The sequence below is a fragment of the Drosophila busckii genome, chromosome X, assembly GCF_011750605.1.
Source record: "Drosophila busckii strain San Diego stock center, stock number 13000-0081.31 chromosome X, ASM1175060v1, whole genome shotgun sequence".
In the NCBI taxonomy this organism is placed as follows: domain Eukaryota; kingdom Metazoa; phylum Arthropoda; class Insecta; order Diptera; family Drosophilidae; genus Drosophila; species Drosophila busckii.
Window position 1 is genome coordinate 762,006 of NC_046608.1, and position 17,834 is coordinate 779,839.

Below are 17,834 nucleotides of genomic sequence, written 5' to 3' on the forward strand. Positions count from 1 at the left end.
AAGAGTTTTAACGCACTGTTTAAAATATCACGTTCGAAATTATATATCGATATCGATATTGATATATGTGTACAAAAATTTGATTTTTTTTGCTTTGAAGTTGACTCCGAGTCTCTGTCATGAGAATAAAGTGGCTTTATTTACTTTTTTATTTGCCTAATTACTAATGCTGCGTGCATCGACTATAAAGTAATTTTATTTTCATCTTTAACAGCCCGGTCGTTGCCAATACCAAAAGCTTTTTTTTCTATATTGCCACGGCGATATTTAGCTTCAATTCTGTTAAATTTTTACTCTATAAAAAACGCAAAAGGAACATTCCAGCAACACGTAACGTATTTTTTGACGTTAACGTTATCAAAAATATCGTTACAAAAATATATCATGGCTTACATATTGTACAGCGAAATAAAAGTATCGATATTTTAATATAAATCAACAGCCCTAGAGCCCTGTTAAATTTATTTGCTCGCGCCAATGCCATTGGAATTTTGTGTTAAATATCGTGCGGCTTATGTGCTGGAAACAAACAACAAATAACCGTCAACTGTTAAACAAGAAGCGCGGCCGTTAAAGTGAATTTTCTAGAAGTTAATTGTGAATTTAGTGGCATTGTGAAATTTGGAAAATAAGAAGTAAGCAAAAGCAATTAAAAAGGCCGCACACCCACACTCATTATATACCACACACAATCACACACACACATGTGCGACGTCTTATTAGAAAAACTTGGCCACACACAATCATAGGCATACATGTATAAACAGTACATTTCACATGCAATTGTTGATGTTTTTTTTTTTTTTAATACATACATGTGCATATGTATGTACATATATGTACACAATGTACATATTTGTATTGTGAGCGGCATCTACTATAAACAGATATACAAAATACAGCAGTTGACGGAAATGTAATAGAATCTCACATGTGGAGTAATTATAACAAAAACACGCGGCATGGATAATATTATACTTGAATTTTTTTCATTTTTGTTATCTTACCAACACACACATGCAAGTGTACTTGTATAAATATATGTACATTTGTATATATGTGTACATATGTATGTGCAAAGAGATAGAATACAATTTGTATAAATATATATATGTACATATATATTTCTTTTGTTTATTAAGCTAATTGTGAAATCGTGGCCAAACACTTGTCTACAATAACAACAAGAAAAGTGCACATTTAAAACGACAACAACAAGAATCAAAGGCATTCGACAATAAATTTAATGAAAATCTAGGGAACAATTTTCGTTACGCTGGTCAGTTGCATTTAGTTTGATTACACAACCCAACAACAAGCACATAGAATTTCTGAATCGGCATTCGAAATCAGCGTCAAAACGTGTGAATAACATCAGCACGCGGTCACACAGACACACAAACACTCTTACACACACATAGAGAGAGGCAGACAGAAACAGACACAGACACACGAGCATTACATGTGGGGACGAGTGTAATAATAAAATTAAGAGAGCGAGAGTGAAAGAGAGAGAGGGGGGTGTGAGCTCTGCAACGTGCGCGAGGACAGCGAAGCAACAACAAGAGCAGGTCACAACGCCGATTCTAACAATTTTCTACCATCTCTAAAAACAGGGAGAGCAACAGCTGAGCCTGAGTCCCCGAACAATAACAAATCGAAGTTAGTTGAATTAAATATATAAAAACAATTCAGTAGAAAGCGCCAGCTTTTGTTGCGTTTTTCGTTTGACTCGGACGACTTACAAATACATTTGCCGGTAAGTTTTCTTCTGTTGTAAGACACTAAGCATAAGTCGTATTTACATTGGTATAAGTAGACAGAAATGTACTGATGCACAGCGGGTTATCAAACTAACAGCAAATGCGTAATTTAATAAAGGTAGTTGTGGAAATTTTTTTGTGGCATTTGTATTGATTTTTGGTTGCGTACATTGAAATGTGGAAAGCAGTTGGGTTTCTTGGACAACGGTCGCATAACCTTGACATTCGCTTTCCATACAAATTTATGTGCATGCCAATTTTTTAAAATCATGCAAGCAACGAACACTTGGTCATTTCAGTTGTCAATTCTCGAATTGTACATGAGAGTGTTAACATTTTGAAGTTAAGCAACTTCCTGTTAAATTTGTAAGTAAAGTCGTTGACTTTCTCGGGGATTTTGCAAACTGCGCGCAAAACACACCAAAAAACGTGAATTTGTTAAATGGCCTTTTATTTTAGCAATTAATAACTGATAAATACTAATGCAAAGTGTGGTGTGAAAACAAAGTGATTATCAAAAGTATTGTTGTTGTGATGGTGGTGGTTGGACTGTCATCATGACGTCACAAGCGCATTACTCACATGCAAGAGTCGCATGTGATAAAATGAAAAGAGACAAGAATAATATTAAAACAAGTTTGTGCAAAAGCAAAGGCAAAGGCAAAGGCTTGGGAGCATGCATACATTGGAGGTGAAGTTCAAGGCACTCGCCACAAGTGTTATGTTAATAAATTCAAACTGTTAGGCGGCAAAAAAAAAAAGAGAGCGACATTCAGAGAGCGAAACAAGAGCGCGAACGCACGTGCATTTGTATGTGCTATGTGTATCTAGTTTAGTAGTTGTGTTAAATTTAAGATAAGAGAGCACGCACTAAACAACATTTCAGAATTTGCATTTCATGCTGCATAAACATTAGAAAAAAGCGATCTCATCATGAAACAGCAAAAAGTGATCTATGAATAGTATGAGTCATCAAACAGCACGACTCGACACTAGCTAAGGCTATCAATTGTTATCAAAGCTTGTCATTTAATATCACATTAACTGTTGTACGTATACACATGCATACATACACACATATGTGTGTGTGTGTGTGTGCTTAGCGCAATTATCTTTTACACACACACAGTTGCCCTTGCCATTTATACACCCATTTAAGTTTAACCCACTAAGCCCAATGTCAACTATAGCAAAGCTCATAATTACGCGCATGTGCACAGGCATGAATATGAATAAATAATATATGTTGTTGCTATTTAAAATGAAATTGGCTTTCCAACAAACAAGAGTGGATGACAAATTTGAATAAATTTTGTCGGAAACAGCGCTTAGTTATACCTTCTGCCGTTTATCTTGTGCCTTAGTTAATTACAGTGCTCTGCGATAAGCTTCTGTCAACAAAATACAACTCTTTTGTGTAAAGTTTATTGTTATTTGTGTTCTGTAATTTATGTTTACTTTTTGAAGTGCACGTGTTGCTGCCACACTATGCGACAATTAGATCACTTGAGAGCACAAGACCCAGCCGAGCCGTGCGTCATAATTTAATTATATGTACACACTTACATAGTATTAGTATGCTGTTAATCGTTCAACAAATTCATTCTCAAGTATTTACTTGCAAAAGTATTAAGCACTTATTTTTACGCAATTCTGAAGACTAAGACAAATAATGACGCATTGTTTTCTCGGTTTAGCATGTGTCTATGTCTGTTGCTCTTTTGCTTTTTTTTTTTTTTTTTCAGTGAGCAAACATTTGGCAATTCACTGAATAGAATTAAATATTGATTTATAAATAAAAACCGGTAGAGTTCTTTCTGGGAATTGTTGGCGAAAAGTGGAAGCGTATTTGTTGAATATAAATTGCTGTGATTTAAATAAATGCAAAATTTATAATCTATATTTGTGTGGGTTCAAAAACCTCTGCGTTTATAGCATATCTTATAAAACTTATTGAATACACATACTTTAAAGGCAGAAATGGAAATTGAATATCGAGCAAAATTCTTTGAAATAAAATAAATAGAATAAGTCTGGTTCTGTGTTTCGAAGCACGCGCTTAGAACTATTCCCCAGAAATCGTCATAAAATACTTTGATATCGTCTAATTTGAATGTACTTTTATACATATGTATGTATTGTATATCTTATGCATATTATTACGTCGTATTTTATTTTGTCGGCCGACACTTAATTCTGCCTGCATATACAGTATTTTTCTATACACACACACGCACACATACATACATACACACACACACACACATTCGCTGTATGTGAATTATAATTTGCTTGTTTTATGAGTCGTATACGTAATCTAACGTAATCTTGTATGGCGTGCAATTATTTCAAGTGCAACGACTGCAATTTCCTACTGCCTATTAGAAAACACTGTTGCAGTCGTTTTGTTTACAAAACACATAGATTCATACAGATAGACAGTATGTAGCATAAGTTTGTACACAATATGTATTTATATAGTATAATTATCTATCAATAGATTTTTGTATGTTTTCTATTTCATTTGCTTACGTTTTATGGCCCTGAAAAGTGGCAATTGTCGTTGCGCGCTATGCTCTTGTATTTTGTACTGCTTCCTTTCCGTATTTTGATTTGCCTTGCGTTTTGCACATTACGTATACGCCGCATGGGCTCGATTTTGTTAGGACAAAACGTAATTGTAATTGTCAACATTATCAGTCCACACCTCTCTCGCTCTCGATCGCTCCCCTATCTCATTTTGGTCTGACATGGGGCTGAACTTTGCATTGTCATCTGTTAATAGGCCAGTCAAGCTAATCGCAATATTGTTCGAGAACTTGCAGCATATCCAAAAATAAAATGAATCATCTTTACGCACGCATACACACACACACACACACACACACCACGGAGTCTGGCGGCGTATTATATTTATTTTTACCGCTTTTGCACTAAAACACTTGCCAAATTGTTTTAACTTTCGGGTACACAAAAATAATTTTGCACATAGAATTAAATTGAATTTTGCGCTCAAATTGCGTTGGTCAGTTTGTGTCGCACATATATATATATATATATACACAAGGAATATATATATATATATAATATACTGTAGATAGGCACATTTAATTAGCAGCTTTATTTTGTGGGGTTTTTCCACGCCCTAACTAACATACTAACCATGTAATGTGCTGAAATAACTGTTATCTAAGGCCGACAATTGCATTTTACGACCAACTATCATGTTGGACGTACTATCTTTGCATCATTATTAGCACAATACGTTATTTGCGTTATTTTTAGGGCTTTTAAATCACAAGCTTAAATGCAGCATAATAAACAAAAGAGAGTAATCAAAAAAGGATTTTCCAAAATTGTATTGTTTTAATTTATGATACATTTATTTTCAACAACTATTTTCAACTTTTTTTTATTGATTAAACACATGTGTGTATTGGAATTTGAAATAAACCTCAAACAAACTCAAAATCAGCTTCGAACGGGTTCTAGAAGTTACAGATTTTTCTTTGGATGCAAGATTTAATGAAATATAGCAACTTCAAAAAAACAAAACTCTGCAAGTATTGCGCTTGTGTCATTCACATAACCGTATATTAAATATTTTAAATAAGAATAAAAAAATACAAAAACAATAAACATACAAATTAAACTCGTCATAAATCGCTATTTAAAAGTTTCAAGTTCTGTGGCTAAGAAACAATGAGTAACAATGATTCATTGTAGTTTTAAATTGCATTCCTGTTTATTTATTTCCTTTGTAGTTTCAAGAAAGTCACCGTACTTATTTTCTTTTTTCTTGTTAATTTTACACACGCGTTATTAGCAGAACAGCTGGTAAACTCCATATACATATATGTACATATTTTAATATATATATATATATATATATATAGATAAGTACATACATATGTTCGACTCTATTTGCGTGTGATTTTGTTGCTGTGGAATTCGCTTTAAGTGTGTCCACTTGCCATATCGTTTGACAACAAATATTTATATTTCCTTTTAAATCTAGTGGTATGGGAGTCCAACTCGGCTCTTTCAAATTATAACAGTTATTTAAAGAAATTGCATTTGACTCTGGTTATAATCTTTATGAGTCCAAATAAATCATATTTCCCTATATGCAATAAAACAAAAACTTTGCTGATTAAATATTATAAGTACTTGCCCAAAATAAACGCACCTAGTTTATTAATATATATATGTATGTACATATATGTATTTGTCCTCAAATATTTATATATACATATATGAGCAACATAGTCTCAGTCATTAGCTTTAACATCTGATTGTCGGCACGACATCGATTCGAGTTCTTTTTGGGGTCTTCGGGTGCATATTTAAGCGGAAGTCTGAGTAGACTACAGTTCAAACGCTTCTGAAACGTGCAACGTGCAACTTCTCTCACCAAGCAGCAGCTTGTTACAAAGTGTATATAGTATGTATATTGAATTAATTCCAACCTGTGGCTCGATTCGATTTAAATAAGTGCAACAAGAGTTTATAGCAGCTTATGTTTCTCAGAATTATGCGAACTGTTTGTATTTAAAGAAAAATCTCAGTCTGTTAAAATATAATAAGATTGATTTGTTTTTAATGTAAACATTGAAATTAAGTGTTAAATTTAAAGAATGTAATTTAATCAAGAGCAAATTTATTCATTAATACATATGCTTAATATTAAGTGAGGTTTAGATAAAATGAACTGTAATCTCGAACTCGAAATTGTGTCTTGAAAATCGTGTAACTTAACAAAAAAAAAAAACCTCAAAGCTTAAAGCGCCGATAGAAATCATTCGAATTGTTGTTAACTCTACTTAGCTTGTCAAGTTGTCAAATGTTGCGCAAGCGTGTCAAGAACTTTTAAAAATGCCGAAAACTCTAGAGCGCAACAGTTTATTGTTTTGCTTGCTGATTGGTAATTTTGGCATCAGGTGACTTGTTGGCTAGAGAAACAACACAATAGCAATTGCCAATCAAGTTTTTGCAATATACAATTTCAGTTACAGTTCGTTAGGCCTGTAAGCTTAATTTCCGCGCTTGGCTTTTAATAGCAAGCCAATGCCAAATGTGGCTTAAACCAAATGGCTGGCTGTGTGTGGCTGTATGTTTGTTAGCCTTGGCTTTAAATTTCACTAAACACACAAATGGAGTTGGCAACAACTGCGCAAATATATTTGTTAATTAAGTATATATGTTTGTTTGTATGCATGGCTTGACTTATCTTATCAATTATACAATTAATTTAATAATATGTCTAGCCAGCAACTGCTTTATTTTCAGTCACTTTTAAATACAAAATTCACAACAAAATTCCAAAAACAACAAACAGAAATACCAAACTAGACTCTATAGCTTAAGTAAACAGATTTTGTAATTTTGTCGAGACATTTTGATTGATATTTCTTCTGTTTGTTTGTTTGTTGCCATTGCAGTAATGGGTCTATTGAGCGAAGGCAATCCACTGTCCTGGGAGGAGACCAAAAAGCTGGCGGATCATGTGCGAGAGCACGGCATTAATCAATTCATAAATTTATATCACAGATTGAAGGATCGCCAGGGCGACATACTCAAGTGGGGCGATGAGGTGGAGTACATCATTGTGAAGTTCGATGATGATAAGCAGGTGGCTCGTGTCGCACTCAATGCCAAGGACTTGCTGGCCAAGTTGAACGAAAAGGAGCTGGCTGATCCCAATGGCGTCAAGTCATTGTGGCGTCCCGAATATGGCGCCTACATGATCGAGGGCACTCCAGGCAAGCCCTTCGGCGGTCTCATGGCACACTTCAATCTGGTGGAGGCCAACATGCGCTATCGTCGCGAGGAGGTGACCGAGCTGCTGGCCAGCGATGAGTGCGTCATGTCCATTACAAACTTTCCTCGCTTGGGTGCACCCAATTTCACGTATCCACTCCATCAGCCGCGCCCCGAAGATCCCACAAGCTCAGCGCGTTCGCTGTACTTTCCCGATGAGGCCATCTTCCCGGGACATCCACGCTTCAAGACGCTCACTCGCAACATTCGCATGCGACGCGGTGAAAAGGTTTCCATCAAGCTAAAGGGTAAGCTTAAGTTCAGAGTTCTCAACTCAACACTCAACTCAACTCATTTTTTTGTCTTTGCCTATTGCAGTCTTCAAGGATGTGAACACAAAACTGCCAGTTGAGGGCGCACCAGCTGGCGAGCCGGATGTGGTGCTGCTGGATGCCATGGGCTTCGGCATGGGCTGTTGCTGCTTGCAGCTCACCTTTCAGGCTTGCAACATAACCGAGGCGCGTCGCTTGTACGATCAGCTAGCGCCGCTGTGCCCCATCATGTTGGCGCTCACAGCCGCCTCGCCCATATATCGAGGCTATTTAACCGAATCGGATTGCCGCTGGAATGTGATAAGCTCGTCGGTGGATTGTCGCACCGAGGAGGAGCGCGGTCTAGCACCGTTGGCAGATCAAAAGTTTCGGATTGCCAAGTCGCGTTATGATTCCATTGACTCGTACCTGTCGCCAGAGGGCGCCAAATACAACGATGTCAAGCTAACCTACGACGAAACGGTCTACAAACGGCTCATCGAAGGCGGCATTGATCATCTGCTGGCGCAGCACATTGCGCATCTTTTCATACGCGATACGGTCTCGCTGTTCAGCGAGAAGGTGCATCAGAATGACAACGAGGACACCGATCACTTTGAGAACATACAGTCCACCAACTGGCAAACGATGCGCTTCAAGCCACCGCCACCCAACAGCTCCATCGGTTGGCGCGTCGAATTCCGTCCCTGCGAGGCGCAGATCAGTGACTTTGAGAATGCAGCCATTGTTTGCTTTGTTGTGCTCCTCACTCGCGTCATCCTATCGTATCAGCTCAACTTCTTAACACCCATCAGCAAGGTGGATGAGAATATGCAAACAGCTCAGAAGCGTGATGCTTGTCGCAAGGAAAAGTTTTGGTTCCGCAAGTCTTCCAAGTCGACGGAGCAGCGTGCGGCCAAGGCTCAGCTCAATGGCGCTGCCAATGGCACTGCCACTGGCACTGCCACTGGTACTGACACTTTAATCAATGGCAGCGCCAAACTAAATGGTCATGGCAATGGCCTGGATCATGGTATGGCCAATGGACTGAATGGCAAAGCCAATGGCACACACCAACAAAATGGTGGCGATAGCGATCACACCGATACGGACGATGATGAGAATGAGCTGTTCCAGCTTCTAAGCATCAATGAAATCTTTAACGGCAAAGTAAGTAAAAACCAAACTAACCATTTAAAATATCTAACGAAATTCGGTTTATCTCATATAGCCTGATGTATTTCCTGGTCTGGTGCCACTCATACGCAGCTATCTGCAGTCCATGGAAGTGGACACGGACACGCACTGCACCATTGAACAGTATCTGCGCTTTATACAAAAGCGTGCCGCTGGTGAGCTTATGACCACAGCCACATGGATGCGCGAGCAGGTGCTCAACCATCCAGACTACAAGTGAGTGCAACTGAAAGCCTAGTCGAGCCTAGTGCATTTACTGATCATCTATGCATCGTTTTCAGGAGAGATTCGGTGGTCACTGAGCGCATTAACTATGATTTGCTGAAGTGCATACAGAGCATTCAGGAGGGCAAGCATATTGAGCCGGCGCTCCTTGGTCAGGGCAATCATTCCAAGACGAAAGATTTCATTCCGCCTGCGTTGCAAAAGCAGCTGGCCAAGAATGGCTGCTGCGAGGAGAAATGATTGCGCTGCCGCTGAACTATATACAAACAAAAATAACTAAAATAACAACTACAACACAACAACAATCCCACATACATTCTCAACAAAATGCACACACGACATTGTGTGGAGAAATGCAGCCCCGCCCCGCGCCGCACCGCTCTCTGGCCCCTGTGGGCTTAGATAGATGTAATCTGCATGAACTGCTGTGACTAAAGCTCAAGCGGAGGCGGCTGAGTAATTGAAATGCAAAACGCGTGCTAAACTGTAAATGAAACTGAAGGGGAAATCTTCCCTGGAAGCGGTACACGGCACGGAGTCCACATTGAGTGTGTTGTATGTGTGTGTCTGTGAGTGAGTGTGTGTGTGTGTGTGTTGCAGGCATTGTATGGTGGGCGTGGCAAGCGAGACAGGCGGTCGCGGGCGACAAAAACAACAATAACAATAACAAAAGCAAAAGCAAATCAACACTGTTGCTGCTGTTGCTGAGCAATTACCAATATTACTAATTTTTGTAGCTTAATTTTAAATAATTAACAATTAGCAATGAAAACTGCAGCGACTAATTGTGTGGCAAGAACTATTACGACCGCAGCAGGGAGAGAAAGGCAGCTGTGAAGGGATGAGGGAGGCCATGCTGGATGGATACATGAGAAGCAGCGAGAGGGGCAAAAAGAGTGGAGAATGAGCAGAGCGCCGTTAGTTGCAAACTATATATACATACATACAAATATGTATATATTTACAAGCACTGGCTACTTATTATTATTATTATTATTTTTGGTTATTATGATTTTTTTTCTCTTTTATGTAAACAACAATCTTTTTATAAATTATATGTATATCTATGTATATGTACATATACATGCATATATTTGTATTATTATTATTACAATTATTATATGCCAGCACACAATTGGCAAGGCAAGACGTAAAGTGCTTTAAAGATACGTGTGTACATATTCTGTACTACGTTGGTTTCCAATATGCTTCGATCTGATTGAATCTGATCCCTAATGGACTCGTCTACACAAATACACATAATTACCTAAAGCAATAATAAAACAATAAAAACTTATTATTCTATTTTGTTTTTGTCAACATTTTCTAGCCTCTGAACTAAACTGTTGCCTACTGTTATAAGTTGAATTTGTTATTGATAAAGCAGTGGTAAAAGAAACGTGTGTTATTATAATTTAACGTATATTTAAATGTATCTAAATCAACTATTATGCACATACATTTATAGATATTTATATTTGTACTGCAAGAATCATAATTGCTGTTGAAACTATAACTTTTGTTGTGCACACTATGTGAGAAATATTTAATATGCACTCAAAATAAATAAAAGGAAAACAAAAACAATGATAGAAATAATCAAAATATAAAAAATTTATACGTATATTCTACAAAGTATATACATAGATGGTGTATTTGGGCTTATAGATTGACTTAGTACTAGTACTTTTGATAAAAATAAAAACACATATATATTAAATATATAAAAAAAAAGTACTTAAGAACATGATTAGGGAAGGTTGAAAAAAGGAAACATTTGACTTAGGCTAGCATATCTAGAGAAATCAAAGAGAATTATGCATGATCCGAATGTGTTTTACAAAAAAACATACATATATTACATACATAAATAAGAATCTGTAACTTATGCGAAATAATTATATACATATATATGTATGAATTATCAATTGTTTTATTCTTTCTATTTCAAAGCAAGAAAACGACACTGTATATTTCACTTTACATGCTGAAATAAATGAGATTTTTCCAGACTGAATAATTAGCTCATTGATTCATTTAAACTTTCCTCACAATATTCATATTTTAAAATTCAAATATAGCGCTCAGTAACTTTGCCACATTGCCATATCTTTTGCAAATCAAACTCGATAGGACTGCCAAAAGCCTGCTCGATAGCCCGCTCGATATTTAGCAATAACAATAACAAAGAAGCATCAATGGGTGCGCATTGTTTATATTATTTATAACTAATTGATTGAATAATGTAAGCTTATCTGTGCTTGACAATTGTGGTGTGTCTTAAGCCGCTTAAATTGGTGTTGGTTAATAAATAAAGTAAATTAAAGTTAGCAAAGCTCGCCAGTTCGAAAACGAACCGCTGTTTCATAAGTTACATTCAAGATAGCTTGTTGTATATGTACATACGTATATATTTACATGAGTGTACATATATGCATACAAATATGAAGGCGGTTTCGCGAGCAAAACAAACATGAATAATACCGTTACTCGATAAAAGTGTGTATATGTGTAATTTTGGGTGGAGACATGCATTCATTAGTATATGAATTTATAAAAATACATAAGTACATATGTATCTACATACATATAACGATGATTCTTTATATCCTTAGAGTTTCCGTATTGACGCCGCCGCGTATATGTAGCCATCTCTCTGGCTAGCCAGCGCCTAGCCTAAAGCATAAAAAGTGGAAGACATACTGTGTCAGAAGAAGAAGCAACGGGAACTTAGCAGAAAATTGCATTTGAAGCAAATTTACACCAGAATAAAGTGGAGGCAGGAAGTGTACAGACAGCTGTGGCAACATGTGATAACTGTCGCTAAAATTGCAGTGCACACATCCATTTAAACATAAAACATGTATGTATGTATGTGTGTCTTCTGATTAAAAACGCAACACGCCCAGAAAGCCGATAACCAACGAGTGATTTACACACTTGAACGGTCATATGCATGTAATTTCAGCCACAACAGCGGCAACATACTAAATAGCAGTAAACAGTGCTGCCAAGTGGTGTAAAGTGAAAAGTTGTCGAATAAATGTAGCGTCCTTGGTTAACGACAAACGTCGAAACTAGAACAGGCGCCAAAAGAACAATAAGAAAAGAAGCAGACCCCAGGAGTCTCCAATACCAACGCGCGCTTACACCAACACACATACCCATGCATACACACAGTGAAAAGGGTGTGATGAAAAAAAATATGGGTAAGTGGGTTCTTTAAACATTATATCAATTTACATGCAAGCATTTTTATGCACACATACATATGTATGTGTGTGTGTGTATACAGGTGACAATGGCCGCAGTAACAGCACTTTAACGGTTAATGCGAAGTGCAGAGAGATAGTAAAAGCAGTAAGGGTGGCAAACAACAAGCAAGAGAAAGACAGAGAGAGCGCGTAAATTGTATATGCCGTTCTTAAAACGGTTTCTCGCATAAATTCTAATGCGGCTAAAAAGCTCGGTGTGTATGTGTGAAGAAAACAATGTAAGCACAAAAGGCACAAAAAGAACATAATACAATACCAAGCACAAAAATTGCATTTTCCCTCTTTAACATTGTTGTTGTTACTTTTTTTTTTTTCTTTCTTTTTTTGTCACTTTGTCGCCTGCAGGCGACATTCGTTCGTATTATGCGCTCGTGCCTCGTGCCAGTCGTGCTTTTGCTCTCTCGCCAACTGTGTGTGCGTGTGAAAAGCCCAAGCCTGGCCTGGCCTGGCCCTCGGCAGTGAACTTTTTAGCGCCTGCCTGGCAGGAAGGGCCGCCCCAAGCTGCAGCCAAAAAAGAAAAACATACAATAAAATAAAAGCATTAGACCGAGTTGCCAGCATTGCATCAAGCCTAAATTTTAGCTTGGTTGCGTTTCGTGGATTGTGTGTGTGTGTGTGTGTGTGTGTGTGCGTTGGTTGTGTCACGCCCCTTTACAACATTTAATGTTTTGTGTATATTTAAGCAAGTTACATTTTAAGCTGTATTCATTACAGCAGCACCAACATCACCTACAACAACAACAACAGCAGCAGCAGGAGGAGGTAACTCTGAGACAGGTGGCGTAGGGTTTGGCACTGATAGCGGGAACGGCATCGATATGCTCAAGGCTTTATATGACTTTCAAGCGGTTTATCCCAAGACGATCAGCTTCGATGAGGGCGAGTACTTTATACTATATCAGACATCTGCACGCCAGCGTAATTGGTGGCAGGTAGTGAGTATGAAGGGCAATATTGGCTTTGTGCCATCCAATTACGTAATGAAGATTAAGGTGAGTGCACTGCGTCCGATGCCTTTTCGAGAAAGAGCGCTCTGTATAATAAATTGCCATTTGTCAGGTGGAGCATGATTTTCTCATCGGTTTTCTTAACTCATCGATTGAGTCGCTGGAAAAGTGTGCTGAGCCTGAAATCAATGGCATTATGTCCAAGGATGAGTTGCTTGATAGGCTGCGCGAGAAGAAGCACACCATGGAGCGTCTGTATGCGGTAAGTGCGCCCCGCCCCCCTAATCGATGCCATCGATTTTTATGTTTTCAATGCAAACGCCATTGCAACACTTTTGCAGGAGAGCTCGGAGCGTGATGGTGATTCATCCCTATCCTATTCGCACAGCTACAGCGACAAGCAGCAACTGAGTGGCAGTCATAATCATACGCACAGACATTCCCATTCCCACTCGCACTCCCATTCGCCACATCAGCACCACTCGCAGCATAATAGTCCGCCCGCCACTAAACGCCTGGACATCAGCAAGAAGAGCATGTCCAGTCCTGCGGTGGGTAGCAGCATACCACATGCCATGCCAGAATCACCCAGCATGGGCAGCATGCAATTGCAGAGCAGCAGCTGCACCATACAGACTCCACAGCAGCATCATCAACAGCAACAGCAGCAGCAGCAGCAACAACAACACCAGCAGCAGCAGCAGCCGCTGCCCGCGCCACCGCTGGTGGCCAGCACCTCAGCCGCTGCAGCGGCAGCAGCGGCGGCAGCAGCACAGAAAGCAGACGTAGCGCAGGATAATAGCATTACATCGGAACCTTCGGAGACTACCACTACCACCACCACAACCAGCGAGGATGTCGTGACGACCTACAAGGAGACGAGTCAACTAAGCGCCAGCAATGGTGCAACTATTGCTGCTAGCGCTGCCGCCGCCAGCAGCGCAGTGACTACACAGCCGCTGAATGGTAACGGCGCTGCTGCGGCGCCAACTGATGAGCAGCTGAGCTTGAGTCTAAGTCTTAGCCAAGGCGCCGAGGACAAGTCGGAAGTGAGCGATGATGGCTGCAATGGCGCCAATGCGGTCAATAATAGTGGCGACAATAGCCAGGCGCTGGATGACAGCATTGAGAGTCCATCGCATCGTTTGGCCACGGGCAACACTAGCACGTTGGCTAATGGCCGAGGTCAGCTCAAGGTGGAGTCATCGGATGTTTATCAAATAGTCGATGCACTGCGTCGCAATACGAATCTTAGCTTTGACTTGTCCTGCGAGGCGCTGCGTGTGGTGCTGACCAGCTTGGAGCAGCTGTACAATGGCGCCATCAATCCGTACCTGGAAGCTGTGGCGGTGCACGTAACTGGCAAGGTGGCCACGCCCAAAGAGCTGCTGGGCATCACGCATGACTCGAAGCGACTGCAATATCTCTTCTCACAGCTGGCCGACTGCAAGAACGACACAGAGCAACGCACCTGGATGCTCTACGAGGATGAGGATGACATTATACAGTTTCTAGAGGAGCTGGTGGAAATACTGGTAAGTTTGAAAAGCAACTCAACTCAACTCAACTCAGTCAGGCAAGCTTATTGTATTTGTTGTTGTTTTTTTAGAACAATGCGGATGAGAACATTAGCTGCTATGAAATGTCTTGCGATCAGTACCAAATGTTTATCAACCTGGTGCAATATTATCAGATGGAAACGCGTTGGTCAATCAAGCGACTGCTCCTGCAAGCCTTCACTGCTGCCTGCCACTTGGATCACATCATTGTGGACATACTGTTGACATCGGTGCTGCCGCTCGAGATTGTTAGTAGTATCCCAAAAATTGTGAGAGTCTTGACTAATGCACTTTCTATTCTACACTGCAGGTCGAAGATATGAAGACGCACTTTGCCAATTTGGATCGTTTCAAGCAGCTGGTGAAAATGCTAACCATCATCTTCTCACTGGGGCAGCCTATGCCTGTCAATCATCAGGGTGTGTGCTTCCATTTGCATTTTCTCTTGTTATTTATTATCATATTTAAATTGTTTTTGAGAAACACATTCCATGCTTTAAACTTTCAAGTTTATGGGACACACTTTCCCATAATTATCTCGTATACTTTATATAACGTACAATCTTATATTTCTGCAACTATGGCTTGAGCCTAATATAACTAAAAGTCTTCCATTAATCATCATCGAAAATTTAAATTTTACTTTTAAGGATTCAATTATGAGATGATGCTGATTTTCAAGATGCCCCGCCCTATTTTTAGCATTAATTGAAAAAAACTAAGAAAGAAGCAAAGCTATCAAAGAGCCTCCTCTTCCATCCGCTCTGCCACTTGTGTTGCAGTTAAGTCCCGCCTGAAATTTGTTGGTTTGTTGCAATCCATAAGTGATCCCACGAGTGCGATGGAAAGTATGTCCGCTGTATCATGGCCCCCATTGACATGGTAAGGCCTTCACACACACATCGAGGCGGCCAGTTATCGATGAGGCTCCGTGATAATGCAATCAGTTAACCCCGACTGCAAACTAGCCAATGAGCACGGGTCGCGTGACACTCTGGTTTGGGGCTGGTCAATTATATTTATATGAGAACCACCCCATAGCATTTTATCCTTCTCCGCCAAGCATACCCCTAGCCATGATTAGGATCCAGACACATCCGGTCACTAGTCCCAGATGGGTCTATTCCCTAACCTTCGCTAGACACTGCATTGCCATAGGCGAGCAAGTGCCACCCAGTATCACCCGGTATCATCCCGGGACAATGCAGTGTCCATTGCCGGCTGAGCAAACCCTCGTGGAGAGTTCAGCTAGACGACTTTTTGCCAGACTAAGAAATAATATCATTTTTACAGCACTTATTATATTCATTTGACATTTGACCTAGAGCTGTGTCAGTCGCTGTTTTCATTTACTGTTGCTTTGCTGTTTGCAGATTATCTGGGTGTACACTTTGCAAGCTTTCTGCTGGAGATTGTTGAAGGCAACAATCCAGAGCTGCTGGTGGACATGGTGATTGCTTTGATACTCGCCTTTAATCAACAATTTAGCGAACATGCGGTGAACGTTATTATTGAAGCCATGCAGAATCTGCCCACGGCCAAGGTGTTTACTGAGAAGCTGTTGCTGCTGCTCAATCGTGAAGGTAAGTCCATACTCAAGTCATCAATGAGCTGTGACCAATGACAATTTGATTCGTAGACGATCCTACGCGTTTGCTGAAGCATCGCAATGAGCATACAGTGAACACGGTGCTTCGCATGTTTGTGGACATATTCAGCCATTCGGATACGGCGGGCATGTTTTATACAAATGACATTAAGGTGCTAATTGATATTGTGGTGCGTCAGCTGTCGGACTTGGATGCAGGCAGTGCGGTAACTAGACTTTCCATATATGCATACATTAAAAACTAATTAACTACCTAACCCTATTTAAAGACGCGTCCCTGCTATCTGGAGCTTTGTCGCCGCATTTTACGCAACACAAACTATCAGGAGCATCAGCACCGTAAGCATGATCTTATGAAGATATTTACACGCATCTTTTGCGAGGAGACCGAGTGCAGCGCCTCCGATCAGCAGCTGGTGCGTGAGATAGCCAACGAATTTCCGCAATTGTTCAAGGCATAAATGCTAAAGAAAAACTATTAACTGTCAAAAGTTTGCTAAAGAGAGGGCCAAACTGCAGAGAAAGTGTGAGCCAAAAGAAAACATATTTTGTCTAGATTCGAAGCTGCACCTAATGAATGATGTAGCTTTCGTATAGCCTTAAAAAGAACAAAAATGCATTTTAACACATACACACACACAGAAACACAGACACATACATACATTAATCAGCTTTAGGCGCTATGCATGCATAGAAATTTCGACAGTTTTAGTCGCGTCATTTATCAGATTGCAATTATTATTTTAAATATACATACTTAAGTCAGCCAAAGCATTGTTTTTATTATATTGTTATGTATAGTGTATTATTAGTATGCATTTTTGTTCATTGAACATACATATAAACTATGTATTTTTAAATTTAATAGCATGACAATGTACACAACCAAGAAAACGAAACAAAAACATAATGAGTAATTAAATTTTACAACAAAAATTAACTTTGTAGTCCAATTGCAGCAAGTGAATTTGTTTAATTAATTTTTATGCAAAATTTCGATACACTATGATATTTATAGTAATAGTAACATTATATACATGCATACAACCATATATTTAGTGCAAATGTTAGTTGCAGAGTCTATAACAATGACAAATTATAGATATTTCATCAAAATTTAATGAGCATATAATGTTAAATTTGTTTATATAATCTATGAGAACAAAACACTTAAAAACACAAAAGGAA

General features: G+C 39.2%; 2 protein-coding genes across 7 annotated transcripts; both read left to right on the forward strand.

Annotated features, from left to right (window-relative positions):
• The first annotated feature begins 528 nt into the window (after positions 1-528).
• Positions 529-9,911, forward strand: LOC108607043 (glutamate--cysteine ligase). 4 transcript variants are annotated; one of them, XM_017997647.2, is made up of 6 exons: positions 529-635; positions 1,617-1,759; positions 7,205-7,831; positions 7,902-9,004; positions 9,066-9,247; positions 9,313-9,911. In XM_017997647.2, exons 3-6 carry the CDS (start codon positions 7,207-7,209, stop codon positions 9,494-9,496), a joined length of 2,094 nt encoding a protein of 697 aa, XP_017853136.1. In that variant the 5' UTR covers positions 529-635; positions 1,617-1,759; positions 7,205-7,206; the 3' UTR covers positions 9,497-9,911. The 4 variants fall into 4 exon arrangements, with proteins under 4 accessions (XP_017853136.1, XP_017853135.1, XP_017853138.1 ...); XM_017997646.2 differs by lacking the exon at positions 1,617-1,759; XM_017997649.2 differs by lacking the exons at positions 529-635; positions 1,617-1,759 and adding an exon at positions 6,184-6,207.
• Positions 9,912-11,871: 1,960 nt separating this feature from the next.
• On the forward strand, positions 11,872-17,434 carry LOC108607038 (NCK-interacting protein with SH3 domain). 3 transcript variants are annotated; one of them, XM_017997632.1, is made up of 10 exons: positions 11,872-12,123; positions 12,225-12,465; positions 13,246-13,523; positions 13,591-13,740; positions 13,820-15,013; positions 15,088-15,285; positions 15,348-15,456; positions 16,411-16,620; positions 16,677-16,852; positions 16,916-17,434. In XM_017997632.1, exons 2-10 carry the CDS (start codon positions 12,423-12,425, stop codon positions 17,105-17,107), a joined length of 2,550 nt encoding a protein of 849 aa, XP_017853121.1. In that variant the 5' UTR covers positions 11,872-12,123; positions 12,225-12,422; the 3' UTR covers positions 17,108-17,434. The 3 variants fall into 3 exon arrangements, with proteins under 3 accessions (XP_017853121.1, XP_017853120.1, XP_033150332.1); XM_017997631.1 differs by having other exon boundaries at positions 11,872-12,119; XM_033294441.1 differs by having other exon boundaries at positions 11,872-12,119; positions 13,249-13,523.
• Positions 17,435-17,834: the final 400 nt, after the last annotated feature.

Coding starts and splice junctions, on each gene's coding strand:
- LOC108607038 (XM_017997632.1), top strand. CDS start 12,423: ATGCATACACACAGTGAAAAGGGTGTGATGAAAAAAAATATGG. Junction 15,014..15,087: donor AGGAGCTGGTGGAAATACTG/GTAAGTTTGAAA, acceptor TTGTTTTTTTAG/AACAATGCGGATGAGAACAT. Junction 15,286..15,347: donor CGGTGCTGCCGCTCGAGATT/GTTAGTAGTATC, acceptor TCTACACTGCAG/GTCGAAGATATGAAGACGCA.
- LOC108607043 (XM_017997647.2), top strand. CDS start 7,207: ATGGGTCTATTGAGCGAAGGCAATCCACTGTCCTGGGAGGAGACCAAA. Junction 9,005..9,065: donor ATGAAATCTTTAACGGCAAA/GTAAGTAAAAAC, acceptor TATCTCATATAG/CCTGATGTATTTCCTGGTCT. Junction 9,248..9,312: donor CTCAACCATCCAGACTACAA/GTGAGTGCAACT, acceptor CATCGTTTTCAG/GAGAGATTCGGTGGTCACTG.